The sequence below is a fragment of the Hypanus sabinus genome, chromosome 10 (genome assembly GCF_030144855.1).
Source record: "Hypanus sabinus isolate sHypSab1 chromosome 10, sHypSab1.hap1, whole genome shotgun sequence".
NCBI lineage: Eukaryota > Metazoa > Chordata > Chondrichthyes > Myliobatiformes > Dasyatidae > Hypanus > Hypanus sabinus.
Window position 1 is genome coordinate 158,738,042 of NC_082715.1, and position 23,190 is coordinate 158,761,231.

At 45.8% G+C, this 23,190-nt stretch overlaps 1 protein-coding gene and 1 pseudogene across 3 annotated transcripts in view; both read right to left on the reverse strand.

Moving 5' to 3' along the window:
- The window catches only part of LOC132401275 (mitochondrial import inner membrane translocase subunit TIM14-like), a 499,620-nt pseudogene that overhangs the window by 141,400 nt on the left and 335,030 nt on the right, over nucleotides 1-23,190 (reverse strand).
- med15 (mediator complex subunit 15) overlaps nucleotides 1-23,190 on the reverse strand; it is a 250,048-nt gene that overhangs the window by 11,351 nt on the left and 215,507 nt on the right. For all 3 annotated transcript variants that reach the window (XM_059983308.1, XM_059983309.1, XM_059983306.1), the window contains 2 exons: nucleotides 15,010-15,176; nucleotides 14,773-14,871 (listed from right to left, as the gene is read on the reverse strand). In XM_059983308.1, the coding sequence (XP_059839291.1) occupies nucleotides 14,773-14,871; nucleotides 15,010-15,176 (266 nt within the window). The remainder of the gene's footprint in view (nucleotides 1-14,772; nucleotides 14,872-15,009; nucleotides 15,177-23,190) is intronic.

The following is a 23,190-nucleotide window of genomic DNA, read 5'->3' on the forward strand; positions in this document are numbered from 1 at the left end:
ATCAGCCTTATTTATTAATTCTTTTATGGTTGATTCGGGAATTACTGAAATATGGCGGTTTTTGAACCCTAAAGATAAAGAATTTTCGTTTTTTTCACATGTATATCACAGTTATTCTAGAATTGATTATTTCCTTATTGATCATCGTTTATTAACGGATGTTACTGATTGTAAATATGATTCTATTACTATTTCGGATCATGCACCTTTGAAGTTATCTATCAAGATTTCGGACTTTTCCAATAAAACTATATCTTGGAGACTTAACGCTACTTTGCTTCAAGATCCAGAATTTATCACCTACATAAAACAGCAAATTGACTTGTTTTTCTTAACAAACTATACTGAAGAGACTGACAGAGGAATACTTTGGGACACTTTTAATTTATCCGTGGACAAATTATCTCATATTCCGTTGGTAAAAGAAAACAAAGATATTTAGATATTGCTTTATTAATGGATAAAATTAAAGAAATTGATAAGATTTATTCCATGACTTCTACCAAAGAACTTTATAAGAAGAGAGTTGAGCTTCAAATGGAGCATAGCTTATTATTATCTTCTTCAATTGAGAATCAATTAATTAGGACCAGGGCTCAATTTTATATCCATAGTGATCGAACTGGTAAATTGTTAGCTAACCAATTAAAAGCTATTTCGACTAAGCGACAAATTATTAAAATTCGTAAACAAGACGGTAATCTAACTACTGATCATAAAGAAATCAATAACACTTTTCAAGATTTTTATAAATCTTTATATCAATCAGAATTTGATGGCAATCTGTCCATGATGGATAATTTTTTTAACAATTTGAATATTCCCAAACTGGCAGATGAAGATCGGAGCTTGTTCGATGCTCCTATGTCTATGGCCGAAATAGGAGAGGCTATCTCATCAATGAATTCAGGGAAAGCTCCTGGTCCTGATGGTTATATTATAGAATTTTTTAAAACTTTTTCTTCTTTGCTTTCCCCTTGGTTATGTGAAATCTTTAATGATGCTTTTGCTAAGAAGAGATTACCTCAATCTTTTTATGAAGCTACTATCTCTCTAATTCTTAAAAAAGATAAGGATCCTACTTTATGTGCATCTTATCGCCCTATATCGCTATTAAATGTAGACTCTAAGATTCTTACAAAAATTGTAGCTATTAGGTTAGAAAAGGTACTATCACAGATTATTTCAGAAGACCAAACTGGTTTTATTAGGAATCGGTATTCCTTTTTTAATGTTAGAAAATTGATTAATATAATTTATACTTCATCACCCACAATCCCAGAATGTGTTATTTCATTAGATGCTGAAAAAGCTTTTGATAGAGTTGAATGGACATACTTATTTAAGGCTTTGAGATATTTTAATTTTAGTCCTAATTTTATATCATGGATCAAACTAATATATTATAAACCTGTTGCTTCTGTTCTTACAAATAATTACAGATCCTCTTTTTTTCAATTATCTCGTGGTACGAGACAAGGTTGTCCCTTAAGTCCTTTATTATTTAATATCGCATTAGAACCTTTAGCCATTGCTATTCGTGAATCTCCTAATATTTTTGGTATTACCCGTAATGAGAAGTTATACATGTTATCACTTTATGCTGATGACTTGTTGTTATATATTTCTGATCCTGACAGGTCTATTCCCGCTATTTTATCCTTGTTGGCTCAATTTGGTAGTTTTTCTGGTTATAAACTAAACTTGGATAAGAGTGATTTATTTCCTTTAAACACGCAAACTTTATTGAATGACAGGATACCATTTAAAGTTGTTACTGATAACTTTATCTATTTAGGTATAAAAATTACCAAGAAATATAAAGATTTATTTAGACTGAATTTTTTACCTATGTTCCATCAAATTCAACAACTTACTACAAGATGGTCTCCCTTATCCTTATCATCAGTTGGTCGGATTAATGCTATTAAAATAATGATTTTACCGAAATTTTTATATTTATTTCAAGCTTTACCAATTTTTATTCCTAAATCTTTTTTTGATAACATTGATTCAAAAATTTGCTCATTTGTGTGGCAAAATAAAAACCCCAGGTTAAGTAAAAAGCAATTACAAAAATCTAAAAAAGATGGTGGTTTAGCTTTACCTAACTTTAGATTTTACTATTGGGCGAATAATATCCGTAATTTAATATATTGGAAATCAGATTTGGATTCACCATTGTGCCCACAGTGGGTAAATTTAGAATGCAATGAGGCACAGGGATATCCTCTATTCTCCGTTCTTGGTTCTTCTCTTCCTGCTGATTTAGTTAAATTCAATAAACAGATATCTAACCCTGTTGTCAAACATACATTACGAATTTGGTTTCAATTTCATAAATTTTTACTCTGAAAAGCTTTGTTCTTGATAGCTCTATTTTACTTAATTTTTTTTTCAAACCTTCTTTGACAGATCAAGCTTTTAGCACATGGAAAAGGAAAGGTATAAAATGTTTTCGTGATCTTTTTTTTGAAGGTAGTTTGATGTCTTTCGACCAATTTTCCAACAAATTTAAGTTACCTAAATCTAATTTTTTTAGATATTTACAAATCAGAAATTTTTTACATAAAGTTCTACCATCCTTCCCCAATTCAACTTCAATGGATTTTTCAGATTTGATTTTTACCTTAAATCCTTGTCAGAAGGGATTAGTGGCTTTTATTTATAATATGATTATGAAGATACAACCAGAAATATCAGGTAGAATTAAACAAGAATGGGAAAAAGAACTTCAATATAATATATCAACAGAAAAATGGGATAAAATTTTACAAATTGTTAATTCTTCTTCTATATGTGCTAAACATGCTTTAATACAATTTAAAATTGTACATAGAGCTCATATGTCTAAAGATAAGCTTGCTCGATTCTATTCTCATATTAACCCTCAATGTGACAGATGTCATTCAGATGTGGCCTCACTGACCCACATGTTTTGGTCATGTCCCACTTTACATAACTATTGGAAGGACATATTTGCTACCATTTCCTCAGTTTGGAATATTGATTTACCCCCTCATTTTATTACTGCAATTTTTGGTATACCAAATGAGGATGGTAATCAGTTTTCCCCTTCAATCAGACGAATGATCGCTTTTGTAACATTAATGGCCAGAAGGTCTATATTACAAAATTGGAAAGAAGTAAATCCTCCTACCACGTTTCAGTGGTTCTCTCAAACTATTTCTTGTCTGAGCTTGGAAAAAATTAGAAGCACTATTTTTGACTCATCAATTAAATTTGAAGAATGTCATTCGACATTTTCATATGAATTAATTTGGCCTCTTCCAGACCTTCTCTCTGTTTATTCTTGTTCTGGTATGGAGTTCCGGAGTTCTTGACACTATCATATACATATAAACTGTTATTATTGCCCATGTTAGTTTAGATTAGTGTGTTTTTTTTTCTTAATATATATTTTTTCTTGTATTTTTAAATTTTTTTTCTTTTGATGATTATTCTTATTTTTTTCATATATAATTATTATAGGCTTGATTGATTTATGTACTATTTTTTCTGTTGATATTTTAATAGGATATTGTTATCTTATTATTAATTTAATTTAATTTCAAGTCTATTGCACTTATAACCTATTCATTATTATGTTATGTTTTTTTATATATGAAACTCAATAAAAAGATTGAAAAAGAAAGAAAAGGAAGAAAAAGTCCACATGGTGTTAGAATTAAAGTGAATTTACTGTAGAAAAAGTTCACGTGGTGTTAGAATTAAAGTGAATTTAGTGTAGAAAAAGTCCACGTGCTGTTAGACTAGGCATCGAATTAGAGTAAGTAATACTATCCAGTAAACGAACTGTGAATCTCTGAAATACCTTAAAAAGAGAGAACAACATGACAGGTAGAGGGACAGCAGTAGAGATTCTGAGCAAAAAATTCCCGTTAATTAATAATGAGATCACAAAAACTTCAGAAAAATGGGAAAAAAGAACCAATAACCTGGTCACAAAGTGGCCAAGAGAAGGAACGTTTGATGTACGTTTGTGCGAAGAAATGGAGGGACTAATTAAAAATTACAAACCAAAAGATAAATCTAAGAAAAGAGAGCAGAAAAGAGAACGAGAAATGGAAGTGCTAAAACTCTTCAGAACGGAGGGAGAAAGGCTGAGGAGGACAGGTAGAATATTGATTACAAGCGAGGGAGACACTAAGGTGCTGGAGAAACAGCCTGTTAGAGAGAGAGAAGGGTACGGTGAGAAGCTGGCTTCGGCTCCGAACCCGGATGTGACAGAAACAGAAAAACCCCCTCCCTATAATGAGGAAGGAACCCCTAAGCAATGCCCCCTGCTGACAGGAACAGTAAGCATGCAGGGAGAAGTACAAGTTTGGGATAATGAGGAGGAAAAAAAACAATACGAGAAGGAAAAAGCGGCAATATGGAAGGAGATACAGGCAGAAAGGATAAAGATAGAACAGGTACAGAGAGAAATGGGAGAAGAGATTGAACAGATGAAATAAGAGAGGAAAAGGAGTATGCGGAGTATCAGTTATACCATAGAAATAAACGGACTAGAAAAGAAGGTGACTCATTGGAGGAGCAAGAGTTAAGTGGAGAGAGAGAGGATGTGAGAATTTGTGGGGAAGAGGTAGGAGGCAGAAGCCTAGAAGAGCAGAAAGAGGCGGTAGGGGAGCGACTTGCGGAAGTAGAGAGAGAGCCAGATAAGTTACTGAGAGGGGATTGCCAGAAGAGATGCGAAAAATACTCCAGGGGCCAACCAAGTATTGAATTAAGACAGAAAGGAAGGACTCCACAGGGAGACCGAGGGAAGAAAAGAACCCCGGAGACATTTGTGTGGGAGGCAGTAAAGACATACCCTGAGACAGATGGGGAGTCAGGTGAGGAGGAGAGCCAGGGCAGTTGGGAAGAAGGAGGAAGAATGATGCCGTTGTTAGTTAATGGATCAGGACATGTGCAGTACATCCCTTGGGGATCCCAGGACCTAGAAGGGCTGAAAAACACTCTGCCCAATCTACATGAAGGAGCAGGGAAATGGATTAGAGCCTTTGAAGAACAAACGACGGGACGATTATTGGCTATGGGAGATTTGAAGGCACTGTTGATAAGGTTGATGGGAACCTCCAAATTTAACGAACTAATGAAAATGGCTGGCATAGTAAACTCGAACGACCCAAGAACTGATGGAGACGGGTTTGACAGAGTGAGGCAGAGGGTATGGCAGGCCCTCAGAAAGCTTTATCCACCCAAAGTGGACCCAAAAGCCTTAAAAGGGGATCCACTGGGAGACACTGAAAAGGTGGAGACTGGAGATTGAGCAAGAGGTGCAAAATAGCTTATTTATTACCACACTGTTCCAACATAGCATTTTGGATGCAATGCCTCCACAAGTAAAATCCAAACTAGAGGAAGTGGTTGGGCTAACGTCAAAGACCCCACAAGAATTTAGAGACCATGTAGTCCATGCGGTTGAGAAATACCGAAAAGACAAACGAAGGTTGGCTGAGCAGCAGGAAGAGGTGCAAAGAAAGTTAATACAAATGCAGCTTGAAGAACTCAAAAAGAAGGAAAAAGAGAAAAACAAAAAGATGCTACCAGCAACCACCGGTCTGAGTACAGCCATCGAACTGGACAAAGCACTGCTATATGGGGGAACCGATCATACTGTAAGACAAGGGCTGGAAAACCCCATGCCAATAAACGTCTTTGGGGGAGCATTCCCACAAATGCCCTATCAGGAACAGACTAAATTCAAACAGCCCAGACAGGACTGGAAGTTCCAAGGAGGGGGACAGAGAAGCTATGGGCAGAGGGGATCGGGGAGGAAACAGGGGGAAAGAGAAGTAGAGAGATTGTGCTGGGAATGTAATCAGCCAGGTCACATGAGAAGAGATTGTCCGTTTACACCATGGCCTGTCACACACCAGCAGGAACCGATAAGAAGGGAACTAAAAGTTTAACCAAGGACCAGCCCCCACAAGCCCAAGCGGACCTGTGAACCCCTATGCGAGGTATTAGGGGTGCCCCGAGAACTCGAGTGGGAAGGGACATTACCCAATGATAACAAGGGAGGCAGATGAGGAACCCATTGTTCAGGTTATGTTAGAAGGACAGCTGACACCAATGATGATAGATACTGGAGCCATGTACACTTGTGTACAGCCACAGTATGCCCTTCACCTTCCCATGTCAGGAAAGTTTATTAAGACGGTAGGGTTCTCGGGGAAAACACAGTTGACACAGTGCACGGCTCCAGTGCGGTTGAGAATGGGAAATAAAGGAATTGTTTTGCCGGTGCTAGTATTTAAAGGAACTCCAATTAATTTGTTAGGCAGAGACGCCTTATTGAAATTGGAATTAAAATTAGAAAGCACCAGAAATGGGCTGAGTGTGGGAAGAGCAGGGGCTCAATTGATAGTGCGAGAAGACAAGAAGGCTAATGTCTTTTGGATAGGAGACATCGCAGATCAGATTCAGGAAACCTGGGAGAAATGGAAAAAGGGTGTGCAGGCTATATTACCCAGGGCTGTACGCCCAAATCTGAGCTACATTGTACAGTGATTTTTGACGAGGCTCAGAGCAGGGAGTTAGAGGAGAAATGGCACCTGGAGGCATGTACCCAACAGCACCTGGAAAGGGAGGCTGTGATAATTGGAAAGCAAGGGGCAGCTTTACAAGTTAAATGGAACACCTTTTTAGAAAAATGGTACAGGATACCGGAGGCTGCGCCCCACATAACGTTATTGGTAAACATGGGATATCAGTCTAAAGACTTAGGACCCTTAGTTAAGAGTGCTGAAACCGTAATAGTGTGGAGGAAAATCACGCCAGAGGTGTGGATATCAGAAAACAACAACTGCATTAAAATAATGGTAAGTGTAGATATGGTAGGGACAGTGAGAGAGGTCGAAATAACTCCCCAACCACACCTGCCCTTGCTGGGAAAGGAAAGAGGCCAGCAGAAAGATAAAAGGTTAGATGAGTTGCCATCTATTCTGTGGTCACAGCATGACACGGACGTAGGGAAAATAAAAACAGCAAGTCCGGTGGAAATAAGGCTGAAAAGGGGAGCAATTCCACCCCGGAGACCACAGTACCCTTTAAGACCAGAAGCAGAAGAGGGAATAGCATCGACAGTGCAGGGGTTGCTTGAAATAGGAGTGCTTAAAAGAACAAACAGTCCATGCAATACCCCGTTGCTGCCTGTTTTAAAAGCAGATAAATCTAAGTGGAGATTGGTGCATGATTTGCGAGCGGTAAATGATGTGGTGGAGGACTGGCCAGCGGTAGTCCCTAACCCACACACACTTTTGACTAATGTTCCACCAGAAGCAAGTTACTTTTCAGTGATTGATTTGTGTTCGGCTTTCTTCAGCATTCCTCTAGCCCACCAGTGTCAGTACTTGTTTGCATTTACTTACAGAGGTGCTCAGTATACCTATACCAGAATGCCGCAAGGATTTAAACATTCACCACACGTTTTTAATCAGATATTGAAGGCAGACCCAGAGGGTATGCCATTGGAAAGTACATTGTTATGTGTATACCACCCTCAGTCGCAGGGCATGGTAGAAAGAATTAATGGAACCCTAAAAACAAACTAAACAAAATCTGTGCAGACACTAAACTTAATTGGGTCGATGCTTTACCGTTAGCATTGATGAGTTACCACATGCAAACTGATCGAATGACATGCCTGACACGGCATGAGATGCTCACTGGGAGGCCCATGCCAGTGCCCCAGTGGAGAGGGCCGTATAAGGGACCTAGTTTGGAACAATTGGAAATAGAATTGAAACAATACATGCAGCAGCTAACTGATACATAGGTCTATTTATGCCCAGGAAAAACAGAAAGAGCCGGAGACCATACAAGGGGAAGGACCGATCAAACCAGGAGATCAGGTTTACGTGCGAGTTTTTCGGAGAAAGTGGAACGAGCCAAGAAGGGAAGGACCCTTTACGGTGACCAAGGCATCACCCACCGCAGTTCAGGTAGAAGGACGCTCCACCTGGTGCCATCTGAACCATCGCACGAGGGCAGTCCCGCAAGGGCAATCAGGTGAAGTGTCCGAGGTAAGTGATGCGGAAGAGCAGTTAGCGGGAGACAGACAGGGGGAACAAGAAGCTGACACTGCACTGCAGGAGTTTGGTCGATTAGTAAGGGAAATTTTTGATTCTGCGGATGGGCCTGAAGACCCCCAGGATGTGGTGGTGGATAGTAGGGCTTCTTCAGATAATGGGGATGAGCTGGGAACGACCAGTCGTGCCCCTGGGGACAAAGCACCCACAAACTCCAGTGCAGACTTGGGAACCATTAGTGGGGCAGATATGGAATGGGACTAATAACCTGCAGAAAAGAAGTAAGAGGAGCACGACACTTACCTCCTCGCCATGGTTACAGACACGGACTAATCAGTGGTATCAATGGGCAACATACACGGCAGGAATGATGAAGAGACAGAATTGTTAGCTGTGCTCAAGGGAAAGCCCCACTCAGCATGTAGTTCCCATGCCTTATAACTCCTCCACTTGCACGCGGTGGCGAAGAGAGCACAGGGAACAATGCGAACAACAGTGTCCAGGTCCGGTTAGGGCTTGTTTCATGAGGATTTGCGTTAAAGCAGATCCCTGCTAACAAAACTGTATGAACAATGCACCAATGTGCCCCTATTGGTGTATGCTATATCAGGCTTCCTCGCAGTTTGATCAAAGCAAGCTTGCCTCTGAATGCAATTACAGCAGAGCATGGGCTATAAATAAAAGAAGCCAGACACCTACACTGCAACAGCTTATAATGCAGGACCATCTGAGTTATGAATGTTTCATGCGGGTGGGCACTCGCCCGGTTGGCCACTTCCGAGGCAACTGCACTCAGACGTGGGATGTAACCCCAGGTAAAAGACACTTGACGGGTTCCCCTCCTCCTGAGGGTGCAATGGACTCTCAGACTATCCCATTAGCAGACACTTGGTGGCTGTGTGGACAGGAAGATGGTCTGAGATCTACGCTCCCCCTCAGGTGGGAAGGAACATGTATGTGTGTCATGCTGCTTCAGGAAGTTATAGTGTCCCCTGAAGTACAGTCCAATGATAACTTCCCTGAGCAGCGGACTGTGCCACAGCAGAAGAGAAAATATGACCCAGACCCGACAATCCGGATTGACAGTACAGCAGCCGAGAGATATACCTAACGAATTCAAGGCATGAAATGAGATTGTTGCAGGCTGGGAAGCTATCATACCTGTGATAGGGGTAAGCAAAAATGTTGAATGGATAAACTATATATACTACAATCAACAGAGAATCATCAACTACACCGATGATGCACTGGAGGCCTTAGGGCAACAGCTAGGTGCAACTAGCAGGATGGCGTGGCAAAACAGACAGGTACTGGATTGGCTTTTGGCAGAAAAAGGGTGTGTGTGTGTAATGTTTGGAGAACAATGCTGCACTTTCATACCGAACAATACTAGCCCAGAAGGATCATTTACTAAAGCAATGAATAAATTAAAGAATCTGCGGACGGAGGTCAAACAGAATGCAGGATTTGAACATCAGTTTTTTGATTGGTTAGAAAGTAGACTCGGAGGATGGGGAGCATGGCTGACTAAAATAGCAATAACTGTCAGTATTGTATTGTTGAGCTGTGCGTTTGTGCTGTGCTGTTTTCTTCCTTGTCTCAAATCTCTTGTAGTGCGTGCTGCAACCAAACAATTTCCGATGCTCGTGGCAATTACTGAAGCAAGCTTAGTGGAGAAAGAAACACCGAAAATGTATCGTTACAGCCTACAACACCTGCAGGATGAACAAGAGCAAAACGACAGTGTGGGAGCAGATTGTAAGGGCTTCTGAGTCTTTTTCCCTGTCTCAGGTACAGAGGGACAGGTTTTTGACTCAGCGGCCCAGGGTAGCAGGGAGAGAATACTTTGAGGTCTTGGCGCAGAAAATTGTAGTTTAACCCGAGATTTGGGAATAAATGCTTGAGTTTATTGAGGCTTTTGTGCGCGGACTCTTAGTCTTCTTTCTCTGTGTGAGTCCCTCTGGGTCTCAAAGGGGGGATATATTGGAGTATTGGAGTATAAAAATATTATGGAGTATAAAACTTGTATTGTTTGCTGTGTAACTAGTCAGTCTGCTATGCATGTACCCAATTTAGTAGAATGAAGTCTTAGGAATGTAGAAGACAATAGTATGTCAATGAGAGGTAGCTAAAGAAATGTTATCTGCTATGCATGTACCCAAGATGAAATGCTAGGAATATAGAAGACAATGGTGTGTTAATATATGTTAATGAGAGGTAGCTAAGAGATGTAGTCAGCTTTGAAGTTTGCTGTTTGCTATGCATGTACCCAATTTAGTAGGAGAATGAAATCTTAAGAATGTAGAAGATGGTGTGTTGGTGAGAGACAGCTGGGAGATGTGGATTGGAACATGATTAAGTCAATGGGACGTACCTGTGAAACTGGACCAGGATTTTGCTATAAAAAATGCCGTGTCCGAGGATCGGTGGGCAATCAGTGACTAGCTCAATGACTGTCTCAGCTTTGATTTGCAAATTAAAGTTTAACCCTTCTTGAAGAATCTTCTGCGTCTCCTGGTCATTTGCGAGGCACAAAAACCACAACACACACAACACGTTGGAGGAACTCAGCAGTCCTGCCGAAGGGCCTTGGCCTGAAACGTCGACTGTCCTCGTTTCCATCAATGCTGCCTGGCCTGCTGAGTTCCTCCAGCATTTTGTGCCTGTTGCTTCCAAACGAGAAGGCTCCCGCCAAGATTAAAGATCGGCTCTTTTTGTCACCCGTACATTGAAGTACGCAGCGTCTGCATCAAATCAATTCAGCAAGAACATGCCGGGGTCAGCCTGCACGCGCACCACACTTCTCACACTGACACGGCATAGCCTCTACTCTCTAACCCTCACCAAACAACTCTGGAGTGTGGGAAACCCACACGGTCATGGAGAGGCCATACAAAACTTCCTACAGACAGTATGAGAATCGAACCCTGATCTCACTGCAGTCACAGTTACAACATTACACTAACCCCAGGGGCCAGAGATTTGTTCCTAAAGTGTGTAGGATTGCGGGTGAAGGAGATAGCTCTGGTCAGCAGAGGAATTTCACCACTATTAACAAGTTTATTGATTACAAATCATCTTTGAAGGATGTAACCCCAGCTGAATGGTTAAAACAAGATAAGGGTCTCAGCTTGCATTGTCGTGATAGATAAATGCTAATATCAAAAGACCGTAAGGCATAGGAGCAGAATGAGGCCATTCAGCCCATCATGGCTGATCCTGGATCCCACTCAACCCCATATACCTGCCTTCTCACCATATCCTTTGATGTCCTGACCGATCAGGAAACTATCAACTTCCACCTTAAATATACCCACGGTCTTGACCTCCACTGAAGTCTGTGGCAGAGCATTCCACAGATTCACTACTCTCTGTCTAAAAAAAAATCCTCTTACCTCCATTCTAAAAGGTCACCCCTCAATTTTGAGGCTGTGCCCTCTAGTCCCGGATACCCCCAACATAGGAAACATCCTCTCCACATCCAACATGCGGTAGGTTTCAATGAGATCCCCACCCATTCTTCTAAATTCCAGTGAGTACAGGCTCAAAGCTGCCAAACTCTCCTCATATGTTAACCCCTTCACTCCCAGACTCATTCTTGTGAACCTCCTCCGGACTCTCTCCAGTAAGGACACATCCCTTCTGAAATATGGGGCCCAAAACTGTCGACAATACTTCACGTGCGGCCTGACTAGTGTTTTATAAAGGCTCAGCATTATCTCCTGGTTTTTATATTCTATTCCCCTTGAAATGAATGCCAATATTGCATTTGCCTTCTTTAGCACAGACTCAAACTGTAAATTAACCTTCAACAGGTTTCAATAGGTACATTTAATGCCAGAGAAATGAATGCAATATACATCCTGAAATTCTTTTTCTTCTGGGAGTTTTGCACGAGGACTCCTAAGTCCCTCTGCACCTCTGATGCTTGAATCTTCTCCCCATTTAGATAATAGTCCGCACTATTGTTCCTTTTACCAAAATGCATCATCATTCATTTCCTGTATTTCATCTGCCACTTTTTTGCCTGTTCGTCCAATTTGTCCAAGCCCTAAAGCGATCGCATTGCTTCCTCAGCACCACCGACCCCTCCCTCCACCTGTCAACCTATCATCTGCAAATTTTGCCACAAAGCCTTTAATTCAGTGACAAACAACGTGAAAAGTTACGGTGCCAATACTGACCCCTGAGGAACATCACTAGTCACTGGCAGCCCCCTTTATTCCCAGTATCCATGTTAGTGAACTTGTCCAGAAATTACTTTCTGTAATGTGTAACCCTAATGGGATGATACACGTCATGTTGATAATCCCTATATGGGTGTGATTTAAGTCTCTGGATGTCAGGCGACTTCCTTGGATGCGCTTGAATAAACTGGTAAAAGGAGGAAGTTTTTTTTTACTAACGACTGTGTGGCATAAGACAGAATGAACTCCCTATAGCCATCAGAGTTTTGAACAATGAGGAATAATCTGACTAAATCACATGGTTGTGAGGGACATTAATAGGGAGAGTGCTGAGAGGATGTTTCCCCTGATGGGATATCTCAGGGTAAGTCAACAGGGTTTCACAATCAGGGCATTACCCTTTTAAGATAAAGCTGGAGGAATTTCGCTCTTTGAAGTTCTCTACCTCTGTGAAGAAGAAGTCTGCCATATGTCTTAAATACTAGGAGCATGGGGAGAGAGCAGGAAAATGGCAAAGGGACCAAGGCTGGATCAGTCATTAGCATTCTGAATGGCAAAGCAGGTTCAAGTGAAAAAGTCAATCATGCAGAGGATGTGGAGATATAGATGGGCGAAGTAGTTGTGCAAGAGTCCAGCAGATGGAGTACAACGTTGGGAAAACCAAGGTTATCCACTTGGGAAGGGAAAACAGAAGGTAATGGTGGCAGTCTGCAGCAGGTGACGGTGCAGACAGGGTTGGGAGTGACAGTCTGCAGCAGGTGACGGTGCAGACAGGGTTGGGAGTGACAGTCTGCAGCAGGTGACGGTGCAGACAGGGTTGGGAGTGACAGTCTGCAGCAGGTGACGGTGCAGACAGGGTTGGGAGTGACAGTCTGCAGCAGGTGACGGTGCAGACAGGGTTGGGAGTGACAGTCTGCAGCAGGTGACGGTGCAGACAGGGTTGGGAGTGTCAGTCTGCAGCAGGTGACGGTGCAGATAGGGTTGGGAGTGTCAGTCTGCAGCAGGTGACGGTGCAGACAGGGTTGGGAGTGTCAGTCTGCAGCAGGTGACGGTGCAGACAGGGTTGGGAGTGACAGTCTGCAGCAGGTGACGGTGCAGACAGGGTTGGGAGTGTCAGTGCAGCAGGTGACGGTGCAGACAGGGTTGGGAGTGACAGTCTGTAGCAGGTGACAGTGCAGACAGGGTTGGGAGTGACAGTCTGCAGCAGGTGACGGTGCAGACAGGGTTGGGAGTGACAGTCTGCAGCAGGTGACGGTGCAGACAGGGTTGGGAGTGACAGTCTGCAGCAGGTGACGGTGCAGACAGGGTTGGGAGTGTCAGTGCAGCAGGTGACGGTGCAGACAGGGTTGGGAGTGACAGTCTGCAGCAGGTGACGGTGCAGACAGGGTTGGGAGTGACAGTCTGCAGCAGGTGACGGTGCAGACAGGGTTGGGAGTGACAGTCTGCAGCAGGTGACGGTGCAGACAGGGTTGGGAGTGACAGTCTGCAGCAGGTGACGGTGCAGACAGGCTTGGGAGTGACAGTCTGCAGCAGGTGACGGTGCAGACAGGGTTGGGAGTGACAGTCTGCAGCAGGTGACGGTGCAGACAGGGTTGGGAGTGTCAGTGCAGCAGGTGACGGTGCAGACAGGGTTGGGAGTGACAGTCTGTAGCAGGTGACGGTGCAGACAGGGTTGGGAGTGACAGTCTGCAGCAGGTGACGGTGCAGACAGGGTTGGGAGTGTCAGTCTGCAGCAGGTGACGGTGCAGACAGGGTTGGGAGTGACAGTCTGCAGCAGGTGACGGTGCAGACAGGGTTGGGAGTGTCAGTGCAGCAGGTGACGGTGCAGACAGGGTTGGGAGTGACAGTCTGCAGCAGGTGACGGTGCAGACAGGGTTGGGAGTGTCAGTGCAGCAGATGGCAAATGGAACAATGGCCTTCACTGCTAAAGGGATTGTACTTAAGAGCAGAGTGGTTATGCAAAGGTACAGGGTACTGGTGAGGCCGCACCTGGAGTACTGCGTGCAGTTCTGGTCTCCATACTTGAGGAAGGGTATGTTGGCTTTGGATGGGGGCCAGCAGGTTGATCCTGAAGATGTGGGGGGGGGGGGGGTTAGCCTATGAGGAGAAATTGAGTCACCTGGGACTACACTCATTGGAATTCAAAAGGATCAGAAGGGATCTTGGAGAAACATAAAATTATGAAAAGGATAGAAAAGATAGATGCAGGAAATTAGTTTCCACTGGTAGGTGAGACTAGAACGAGGGGACATAGCCCCAAGATTTAGGGAAGTATTTTTAGGATGGGGATGAGGAGGACCCAGAGAGTAGTGAATTTGTGCAATTATTAATTCAGGCTACTTTATTAAATATACTTAAGACATAGTTAAGATAGGTTTTGCACAGTAGGAGAATTAAGGTGGGTCCACGGCCAGATCAGCCATGAATGGAGGAGCGGATTCACAACTCCATGTGCATAAAGGACTGCTCACACAGCAAGAGCCAGCAGTCCATCCAGAAACCACGCAACCCTCCCCTTGTGAACTCACCATACTGTTGGGAGTCATCTGTCCACTGAGGGCTCTGGTCCGGGTAGTCAGCTGGAACACTGAGCTGTAGTGGGGGAACACTGGGGAGACTCTTGTCATCTGATTAAAAAGAGAGCACATCAATATTACCTCAAGGAATCAGCATCTCCACCCAGCCATCCGGAGGAGTTACGGCGCAGGAGCATGCACCGGTGACTCACGAATCTCTCAACATTGGTCCGAACCGCCTTTACTCACCCAGCTTGCATATCAGGTGGACTGTTCCATTGTTGCTGCAGTGGGAAGGGTCCAAATTCACCAGGAATTTTGGATTTAGCCGTGCGACCTCCCCCTGTAAAACATTGGGAATGGTTTGTCTCTCGTCCTCTTCGTGCCTGCGTTTCCGAGCAGGGATCAGAGGGGCCCTGTGTGGAAAACATTCCTGGTCATTGGCCAAGTATACTGGCTGACATCGTTCATCTTATAAAGCTTCTTCAGTGCTGCACTATAAATGAAAATTACTTTAAAATTCGTTACGTGTTCTTTCCTGATTCAGTTCACACATGTACTCTCAAACAAAGGAGATGACACATGTTCAAGGCCAAGGAAAACACTTTATTAGAACCAGCACAAATGCAAAACAAAAGAACAAACTTCTACAGCAGCAAGTAGAAGCAGTGCAGAATTCAGAGTAATACTCATCATCCTCCAAATCAGGAATACACCCTCTCCCCTCTCCCTCTGTCTGACATAACGTCCCCTACCTGAGCACTATTCATCAACCAGGATAAAACTCTCTTCTCTTGCACGAAAAAAGGTGCCCCTTTTATACCCTTCAAACCCTTACCACTGGTGCCTGTACCTGTGCAATGACCTCATTTTCTCTCCAAGCTAACAAGCACATCTTCCTACAGACTTCCATTTTATTTTAACATACCATGGAGGAATCACATTTAACTTCTCCCTCACACATATGCTGTTTGCAGTAAAAGTCCAGACCCACTATTGGCCACGCTACCTTGCTCAAAATTACTACAGGGCATTAGAAACTATGTCCGCCGTGTTGTATCAGTGAGGTCCCACCTACCACTGTGTAGTGTGTCAGAAACTACGTCCGCCGTGTTGTATCAGTGAGGTCTCATCGACCACTGTGTAGTGTGTCAGAAACTACGTCCACCGTGTTGTATCAGTGAGGTCCCACCTACCACTGTGTAGTGTGTCCGAAACTACGTCCGCCGTGTTGTATCAGTGAGATCCCATCGACCACTGTGTAGTGTGTCAGAAACTACGTCCGCCGTGTTGTATCAGTGAGATCCCATCGACCATCGTGTAGTGTGTCAGAAACTACCTCCGCAGTGTTGTATCAGTGAGGTCCCACCTACCACTGTGTAGTGTGTCCAAAACTACGTCCGCCGTGTTGTATCAGTGAGATCCCATCGAACATCGTGTAGTGTGTCAGAAACTACGTCCGCTGTGTTGTATCAGTGAGGTCCCATCGACCACTGTGTAGTGTGTCAGAAACTACGTCCGCCGTGTTGTATCAGTGATGTCCCACCTACCACTGTGTAGTGTGTCAGAAACTACGTCCGCCGTGTTGTATCAGTGAGGTCCCACCTACCACTGTGTAGTGTGTCAGAAACTACGTCCGCCGTGTTGTATCAGTGAGGTCCCACCTACCACTGTGTAGTCTGTCAGAAACTACGTCCGCCTGTTGTATCAGTGAGGTCCCATCGACCACTGTGTAGTGTGTCAGAAACTACCTCCGCCGTGTTCTATCAGTGAGGTCCCACCTACCACTGTGTAGTGTGTCAGAAACTACGTCCGCCGTGTTGTATCAGTGAGGTCCCACCTACCACTGTGTAGTGTGTCAGAAACTACGTCCGCCGTGTTGTATCAGTGAGGTCCCATCGACCACTGTGTAGTGTGTCAGAAACTACCTCCGCCGTGTTCTATCAGTGAGGTCCCACCTACCACTGTGTAGTGTGTCAGAAACGACGTCCGTCGTGTTGTATCAGTGAGGTCCCACCTACCACTGTGTAGTGTGTCAGAAACTACGTCCGTCGTGTTGTATCAGTGAGATCCCATCGACCACTGTGTAGTGTGTCAGAAACTACGTCCTCCGTATTGTATCAGTGAGGTCCCATCGACCACTGTGTAGTGTGTCAGAAACTACCTCCGCCGTGTTGTATCAGTGAGGTCTCACCTACCACTGTGTAGTGTGTCAGAAACTACGTCCGCCGTGTTGTATCAGTGAGGTCCCATCGACCACTGTGTAGTGTGTCAGAAACTACGTCCGCCGTGTTGTATCAGTGAGGTCCCACCTACCACTGTGTAGGGTGTCAGAAACTATGTCCGCCGTGTTGTATCAGTGAGGTCCCACCTACCACTGTGTAGTGTGTCAGAAACTACGTCCGCCGTGTTGTATCAGTGAGGTCCAATCGACCACTGTGTAGTGTGTCAGAAACTACGTCCGCCGTGTTGTATCAGTGAGGTCCCACCTACCACTGTGTAGTGTGTCAGAAACTACGTCCGCCGTGTTGTATCAGTGAGGTCCCACCTACCACTGTGTAGTGTGTCAGAAACAACGTCCGCCATGTTGTATCAGTGAGGTCCCACCTACCACTGTGTAGTGTGTCAGAAACTACGTCCGCCGTGTTGCATCAGTGAGGTCCCACCTACCACTGTGTAGTGTGTCAGGAACTACGTCCGTCGTGTTGTATCAGTGAGGTCCCACCTACCACTGTGTAGTGTGTCAGAAACTACGTCCGCCGTGTTGTATCAGTGAGGTCCCACCGACCACTGTGTAGTGTGTCAGAAACTACGTCCACCGTGTTGTATCAGTGAGGTCCCATCGACCACTGTGTAGTGTGTCAGAAACTACGTCCGACGTGTTGTATCAGTGAGGTCCCACCTACCACTGTGTAGTGTGTCAGAAACTACGTCCGCCGTGTTGCATCAGTGAGGTCCCACCTACCACTGTGTAGTGTGTCAGAAACTACGTCCGTCGTGTTGTATCAGTGAGGTCCCACCTACCACTGTGTAGTGTGTCAGAAACTACGTCCGCCGTGTTGTATCAGTGAGGTCCCACCTACCACTGTGTAGTGTGTCAAGAACTACGTCCGTCGTGTTGTATCAGTGAGGTCCCACCTACCACTGTGTAGTGTGTCAGAAACTACGTCCGTCGTGTTGTATCAGTGAAGTCCCATCGACCATTGTGTAGTGTGTCAGAAACTACGTCCGCCGTGTTGTATCAGTGAGGTCCCACCTACCACTGTGTAGTGTGTCAGAAACTACGTCCGCCGTGTTGTATCAGTGAGTTCCCACCTACCACTGTGTAGTGTTTCTGAAACTACGTCCGCCGTGTTGTATCAGTGAGGTCCCATCGACCACTGTGTAGTGTGTCAGAAACTACCTCCGCCGTGTTCTATCAGTGAGGTCCCACCTACCACTGCGTAGTGTGTCAGAAACTACCTCCGCCGTGTTCTATCAGTGAGGTCCCACCTACCACTGTGTAGTATGTCAGAAAATACGTCTGCCGTGTTGTATCAGTGAGGTCCCACCTACCACTGTGTAGTGTGTCAGAAACTACGTCCGTCGTGTTGTATCAGTGAGGACCCATCGACCATCGTGTAGTGTGCCAGAAATTACATCCGCCGTGTTGTATCAGTGAGGTCCCACCTACCACTGTGCAGTGTGTCAGAAACTACGTCCGCCGTGTTGTATCAGTGAAGTCCCATCGACCATCATGTAGTGTGTCAGAAACTACGTCCGCCATGTTGTATCAGTGAGGTCCCACCTACCACTGTGTAGTGTGTCAGAAACTACGTCCGCCGTGTTGTATCAGTGACGTCCCACCTACCACTGTGTAGTGTGTCAGAAACTACGTCCGCCGTGTTGTATCAGTGAGGTCTCAGCTACCACTGTGTAGTGTGTCAGAAACTACGTCCGTCGTGTTGTATCAGTGAGGTCCCATCGACCACTGTGTAGTGTGTCAGAAACTATGTCCGCCGTGTTGTATCAGTGAGGTCCCACCTACCACTGTGTAGTGTGTCAGAAACTATGTCCGTCGTGTTGTATCAGTGAGGTCCCACCTACCTCTGTGTAGTGTGTCAGAAACTATGTCCGTCGTGTTGTATCAGTGAGGTCCCACCTACCACTGTGTAGTGTATCAGAAACTACCTCCGCCGTGTTGTATCAGTGAGGTCCCACCTACCACTGTGTAGTGTGTCAGGAACTACCTCCGTCGTGTTGTATCAGTGAGGTCCCATCGACCACTGTGTAGTGTGTCAGAAACTACCTCCGCCGTGTTGTATCAGTGAGGTCCCACCTACCACTGTGTAGTGTGTCAGAAACTACGTCCGCCGTGTTGTATCAGTGAGGTCCCACCTACCACTGTGTAGTGTGTCAGAAACTACGTCCGCCGTGTTGTATCAGTGACGTCCCACCTACCACTGTGTAGTGTGTCAGAAACTACGTCCGCCGTGTTGTATCAGTGAGGTCCCATCGACCACTGTGTAGTGTGTCAGAAACTACGTCCGCCGTGTTGTATCAGTGAGGTCCCACCTACCACTGTGTAGTGTGTCAGGAACTACGTCCGCCGTGTTGTATCAGTGAGGACCCATCGACCACTGTGTAGTGTGTCAGAAACTACGTCCGCCGTGTTGTATCAGTGAGGACCCACCTACCACTGTGTAGTGTGTCAGAAACTATGTCCGCCGTGTTGTATCAATGAGGTCCCACCTACCACTGTGTAGTGTGTCAGAAACTACGTCCGCAGTGTCGTATCAGTGAGGTCCCACCTACCACTGTGCAGTGTGTCAGAAACCACGTCCGCCGTGTTGTATCAGTGAGGTCCCACCTACCACTGTGTAGTGTGTCAGAAACTACGTCCGCCGTGTTGTATCAGTGAGGTCCCACCTACCACTGTGTAGTGTGTCAGAAACTACGTCCGTCGTGTTGTATCAGTGAGGTCCCACCTACCACTGTGTAGTGTGTCAGAAACTAGGTCCGCCGTGTTGTATCACTGAGGTCCCACCTACCACTGTGTAGTGTGTCAGAAACTACGTCCGCCGTGTTGTATCAGTGATGTCCCACCGACCACTGTGTAGTGTGTCAGAAACTACGTCCGCCGTGTTGTATCAGTGATGTCCCACCTACCACTGTGTAGTGTGTCAGAAACTACGTCCGCCGTGTTGTATCAGTGAGGTCCCACCTACCACTGTGTAGTGTGTCCGAAACTACGTCCGTCGTGTTGTATCAGTGAAGTCCCATCGACCATCGTGTAGTGTGTCAGAAACTACGTCCGCCGTGTTGTATCAGTGAGGTCCCATCTACCACTGTGTAGTGTGTCAGAAACTACATCCGTCGTGTTGTATCTGTGAGGTCCCATCGACCACTGTGTAGTGTGTCAGAAACTACGTCCGCCGTGTTGTATCAGTGAGGACCCACCTACCACTGTGTAGTGTGTCAGAAACTACCTCCGCCGTGTTCTATCAGTGAGGTCCCATCGACCACTGTGTAGTGTGTCAGAAACTACCTCCGCCGTGTTCTATCAGTGAGGTCCCACCTACCACTGTGTAGTGTGTCAGAAACTACGTCTGCCGTGTTGTATCAGTGAGGTCCCACCAACCACTGTGTAGTGTGTCAGGAACTACGTCCGCCGTGTTGTATCAGAGAGGTCCCATTGACCACTGAGTAGTGTGTCTGAAACTACCTCCGCCATGTTGTATCAGTGAGGTCCCATCGTCCACTGTGTAGTGTGTCAGAAACTACGTCCGCCAGGTTGTATCAGTGAAGTCCCATCGACCATCGTGTAGTGTGTCAGAAACTACGTCCGCCATGTTGTATCAGTGAGGTCCCATCGTCCACTGTGTAGTGTGTCAGAAACAACGTCCGCCGTGTTGTATCAGTGAGGTCCCACCTACCACTGTGTAGTGTGTCAGAAAATACGTCCGCCATGTTGTATCAGTGAGGTCCCACCTACCACTGTGTAGTGTGCCAGAAACTACGTCCGCCGTGTTGTATCAGTGAGGTCCCACTTACCACTGTGTAGTGTGTCAGAAACTACGTCCGCCAGGTTGTATCAGTGAAGTCCCATCGACCATCGTGTAGTGTGTCAGAAACTACGTCCGCCATGTTGTATCAGTGAGGACCCACCTACCACTGTGTAGTGTGTCAGAAACTACGTCCGCCGTGTTGTATCAGTGAGGTCCCACCTACCACTGTGTAGTGTGTCAGAAACTACGTCCATCGTGTTGTATCAGTGAGGTCCCACCTACCACTGTGTAGTGTGTCAGAAACTAGGTCCGCCGTGTTGTATCAGTGAGGTCCCACCTACCACTGTGTAGTGTGTCAGAAACTACGTCCGCCGTGTTGTATCAGTGAGGTCCCACCGACCACTGTGTAGTGTGTCAGAAACTACGTCCACCGTGTTGTATCAGTGAGGTCCAATCGACCACTGTGTAGTGTGTCAGAAACTACGTCCGCCGTGTTGTATCAGTGAGGTCCCACCTACCACTGTGTAGTGTGTCAGAAACTACGTCCGCCGTGTTGTATCAGTGAGGTCCCACCTACCACTGTGTAGTGTGTCAGAAACAACGTCCGCCATGTTGTATCAGTGAGGTCCCACCTACCACTGTGTAGTGTGTCAGAAACTACGTCCGCCGTGTTGCATCAGTGAGGTCCCACCTACCACTGTGTAGTGTGTCAGGAACTACGTCCGTCGTGTTGTATCAGTGAGGTCCCACCTACCACTGTGTAGTGTGTCAGAAACTACGTCCGCCGTGTTGTATCAGTGAGGTCCCACCGACCACTGTGTAGTGTGTCAGAAACTACGTCCACCGTGTTGTATCAGTGAGGTCCCATCGACCACTGTGTAGTGTGTCAGAAACTACGTCCGCCGTGTTGTATCAGTGAGGTCCCACCTACCACTGTGTAGTGTGTCAGAAACTACGTCCGCCGTGTTGTATCAGTGAGGTCCCATCGACCTCCGTGTAGTGTGCCAGAAACTACCTCCGCCATGTTGTATCAGTGAGGTCCCACCTACCACTGTGTAGTGTGCCAGAAACTACCTCCGCCGTGTTGTATCAGTGAGGTCACATCGTCCACTGTGTAGTGTGTCAGAAACTACCTCCGCCATGTTGTATCAGTGAGGTCCCACCGACCACTGTGTAGTGTGTCAGAAACTACGTCCACCGTGTTGTATCAGTGAGGTCCAATCGACCACTGTGTAGTGTGTCAGAAACTACGTCCGCCGTGTTGTATCAGTGAGGTCCCACCTACCACTGTGTAGTGTGTCAGAAACTACGTCCGCCGTGTTGTATCAGTGAGGTCCCATTGACCACTGAGTAGTGTGCTGAAACTACCTCCGCCATGTTGTATCAGTGAGGTCCCATCGTCCACTGTGTAGTGTGTCAGATACTACGTCCGCCGTGTTGTATCAGTGAGGTCCCATCGACCTCCGTGTAGTGTGCCAGAAACTACCTCCGCCATGTTGTATCAGTGAGGTCCCACCTACCACTGTGTAGTGTGCCAGAAACTACCTCCGCCATGTTGTATCAGTGAGGTCACATCGTCCACTGTGTAGTGTGTCAGAAACTACCTCGGCCATGTTGTATCAGTGAGGTCCCATCGTCCACTGTGTAGTGTGTCAGAAACAACGTCCGCCGTGTTGTATCAGTGAGGTCCCACCTACCACTGTGTAGTGTGTCAGAAAATACGTCCGCCATGTTGTATCAGTGAGGTCCCACCTACCACTGTGTAGTGTGTCAGAAACTATGTCCGTCGTGTTGTATCAGTGAGGTCCCATCGACCACTGTGTAGTGTGTCAGAAACTACCTCCGCCGTGTTGTATCAGTGAGGTCCCACCTACCACTGTGTAGTGTGTCAGAAACTACGTCCGCCGTGTTGTATCAGTGAGGTCCCACCTACCACTGTGTAGTGTGTCAGAAACTACGTCCGCCGTGTTGTATCAGTGACGTCCCACCTACCACTGTGTAGTGTGTCAGAAACTACGTCCGCCGTGTTGTATCAGTGAGGTCCCATCGACCACTGTGTAGTGTGTCAGAAACTACGTCCGCCGTGTTGTATCAGTGAGGTCCCACCTACCACTGTGTAGTGTGTCAGGAACTACGTCCGCCGTGTTGTATCAGTGAGGTCCCATCGACCACTGTGTAGTGTGTCAGAAACTACGTCCGCCGTGTTGTATCAGTGAGGACCCACCTACCACTGTGTAGTGTGTCAGAAACTATGTCCGCCGTGTTGTATCAATGAGGTCCCACCTACCACTGTGTAGTGTGTCAGAAACTACGTCCGCAGTGTCGTATCAGTGAGGTCCCACCTACCACTGTGCAGTGTGTCAGAAACCACGTCCGCCGTGTTGTATCAGTGAGGTCCCACCTACCACTGTGTAGTGTGTCAGAAACTACGTCCGCCGTGTTG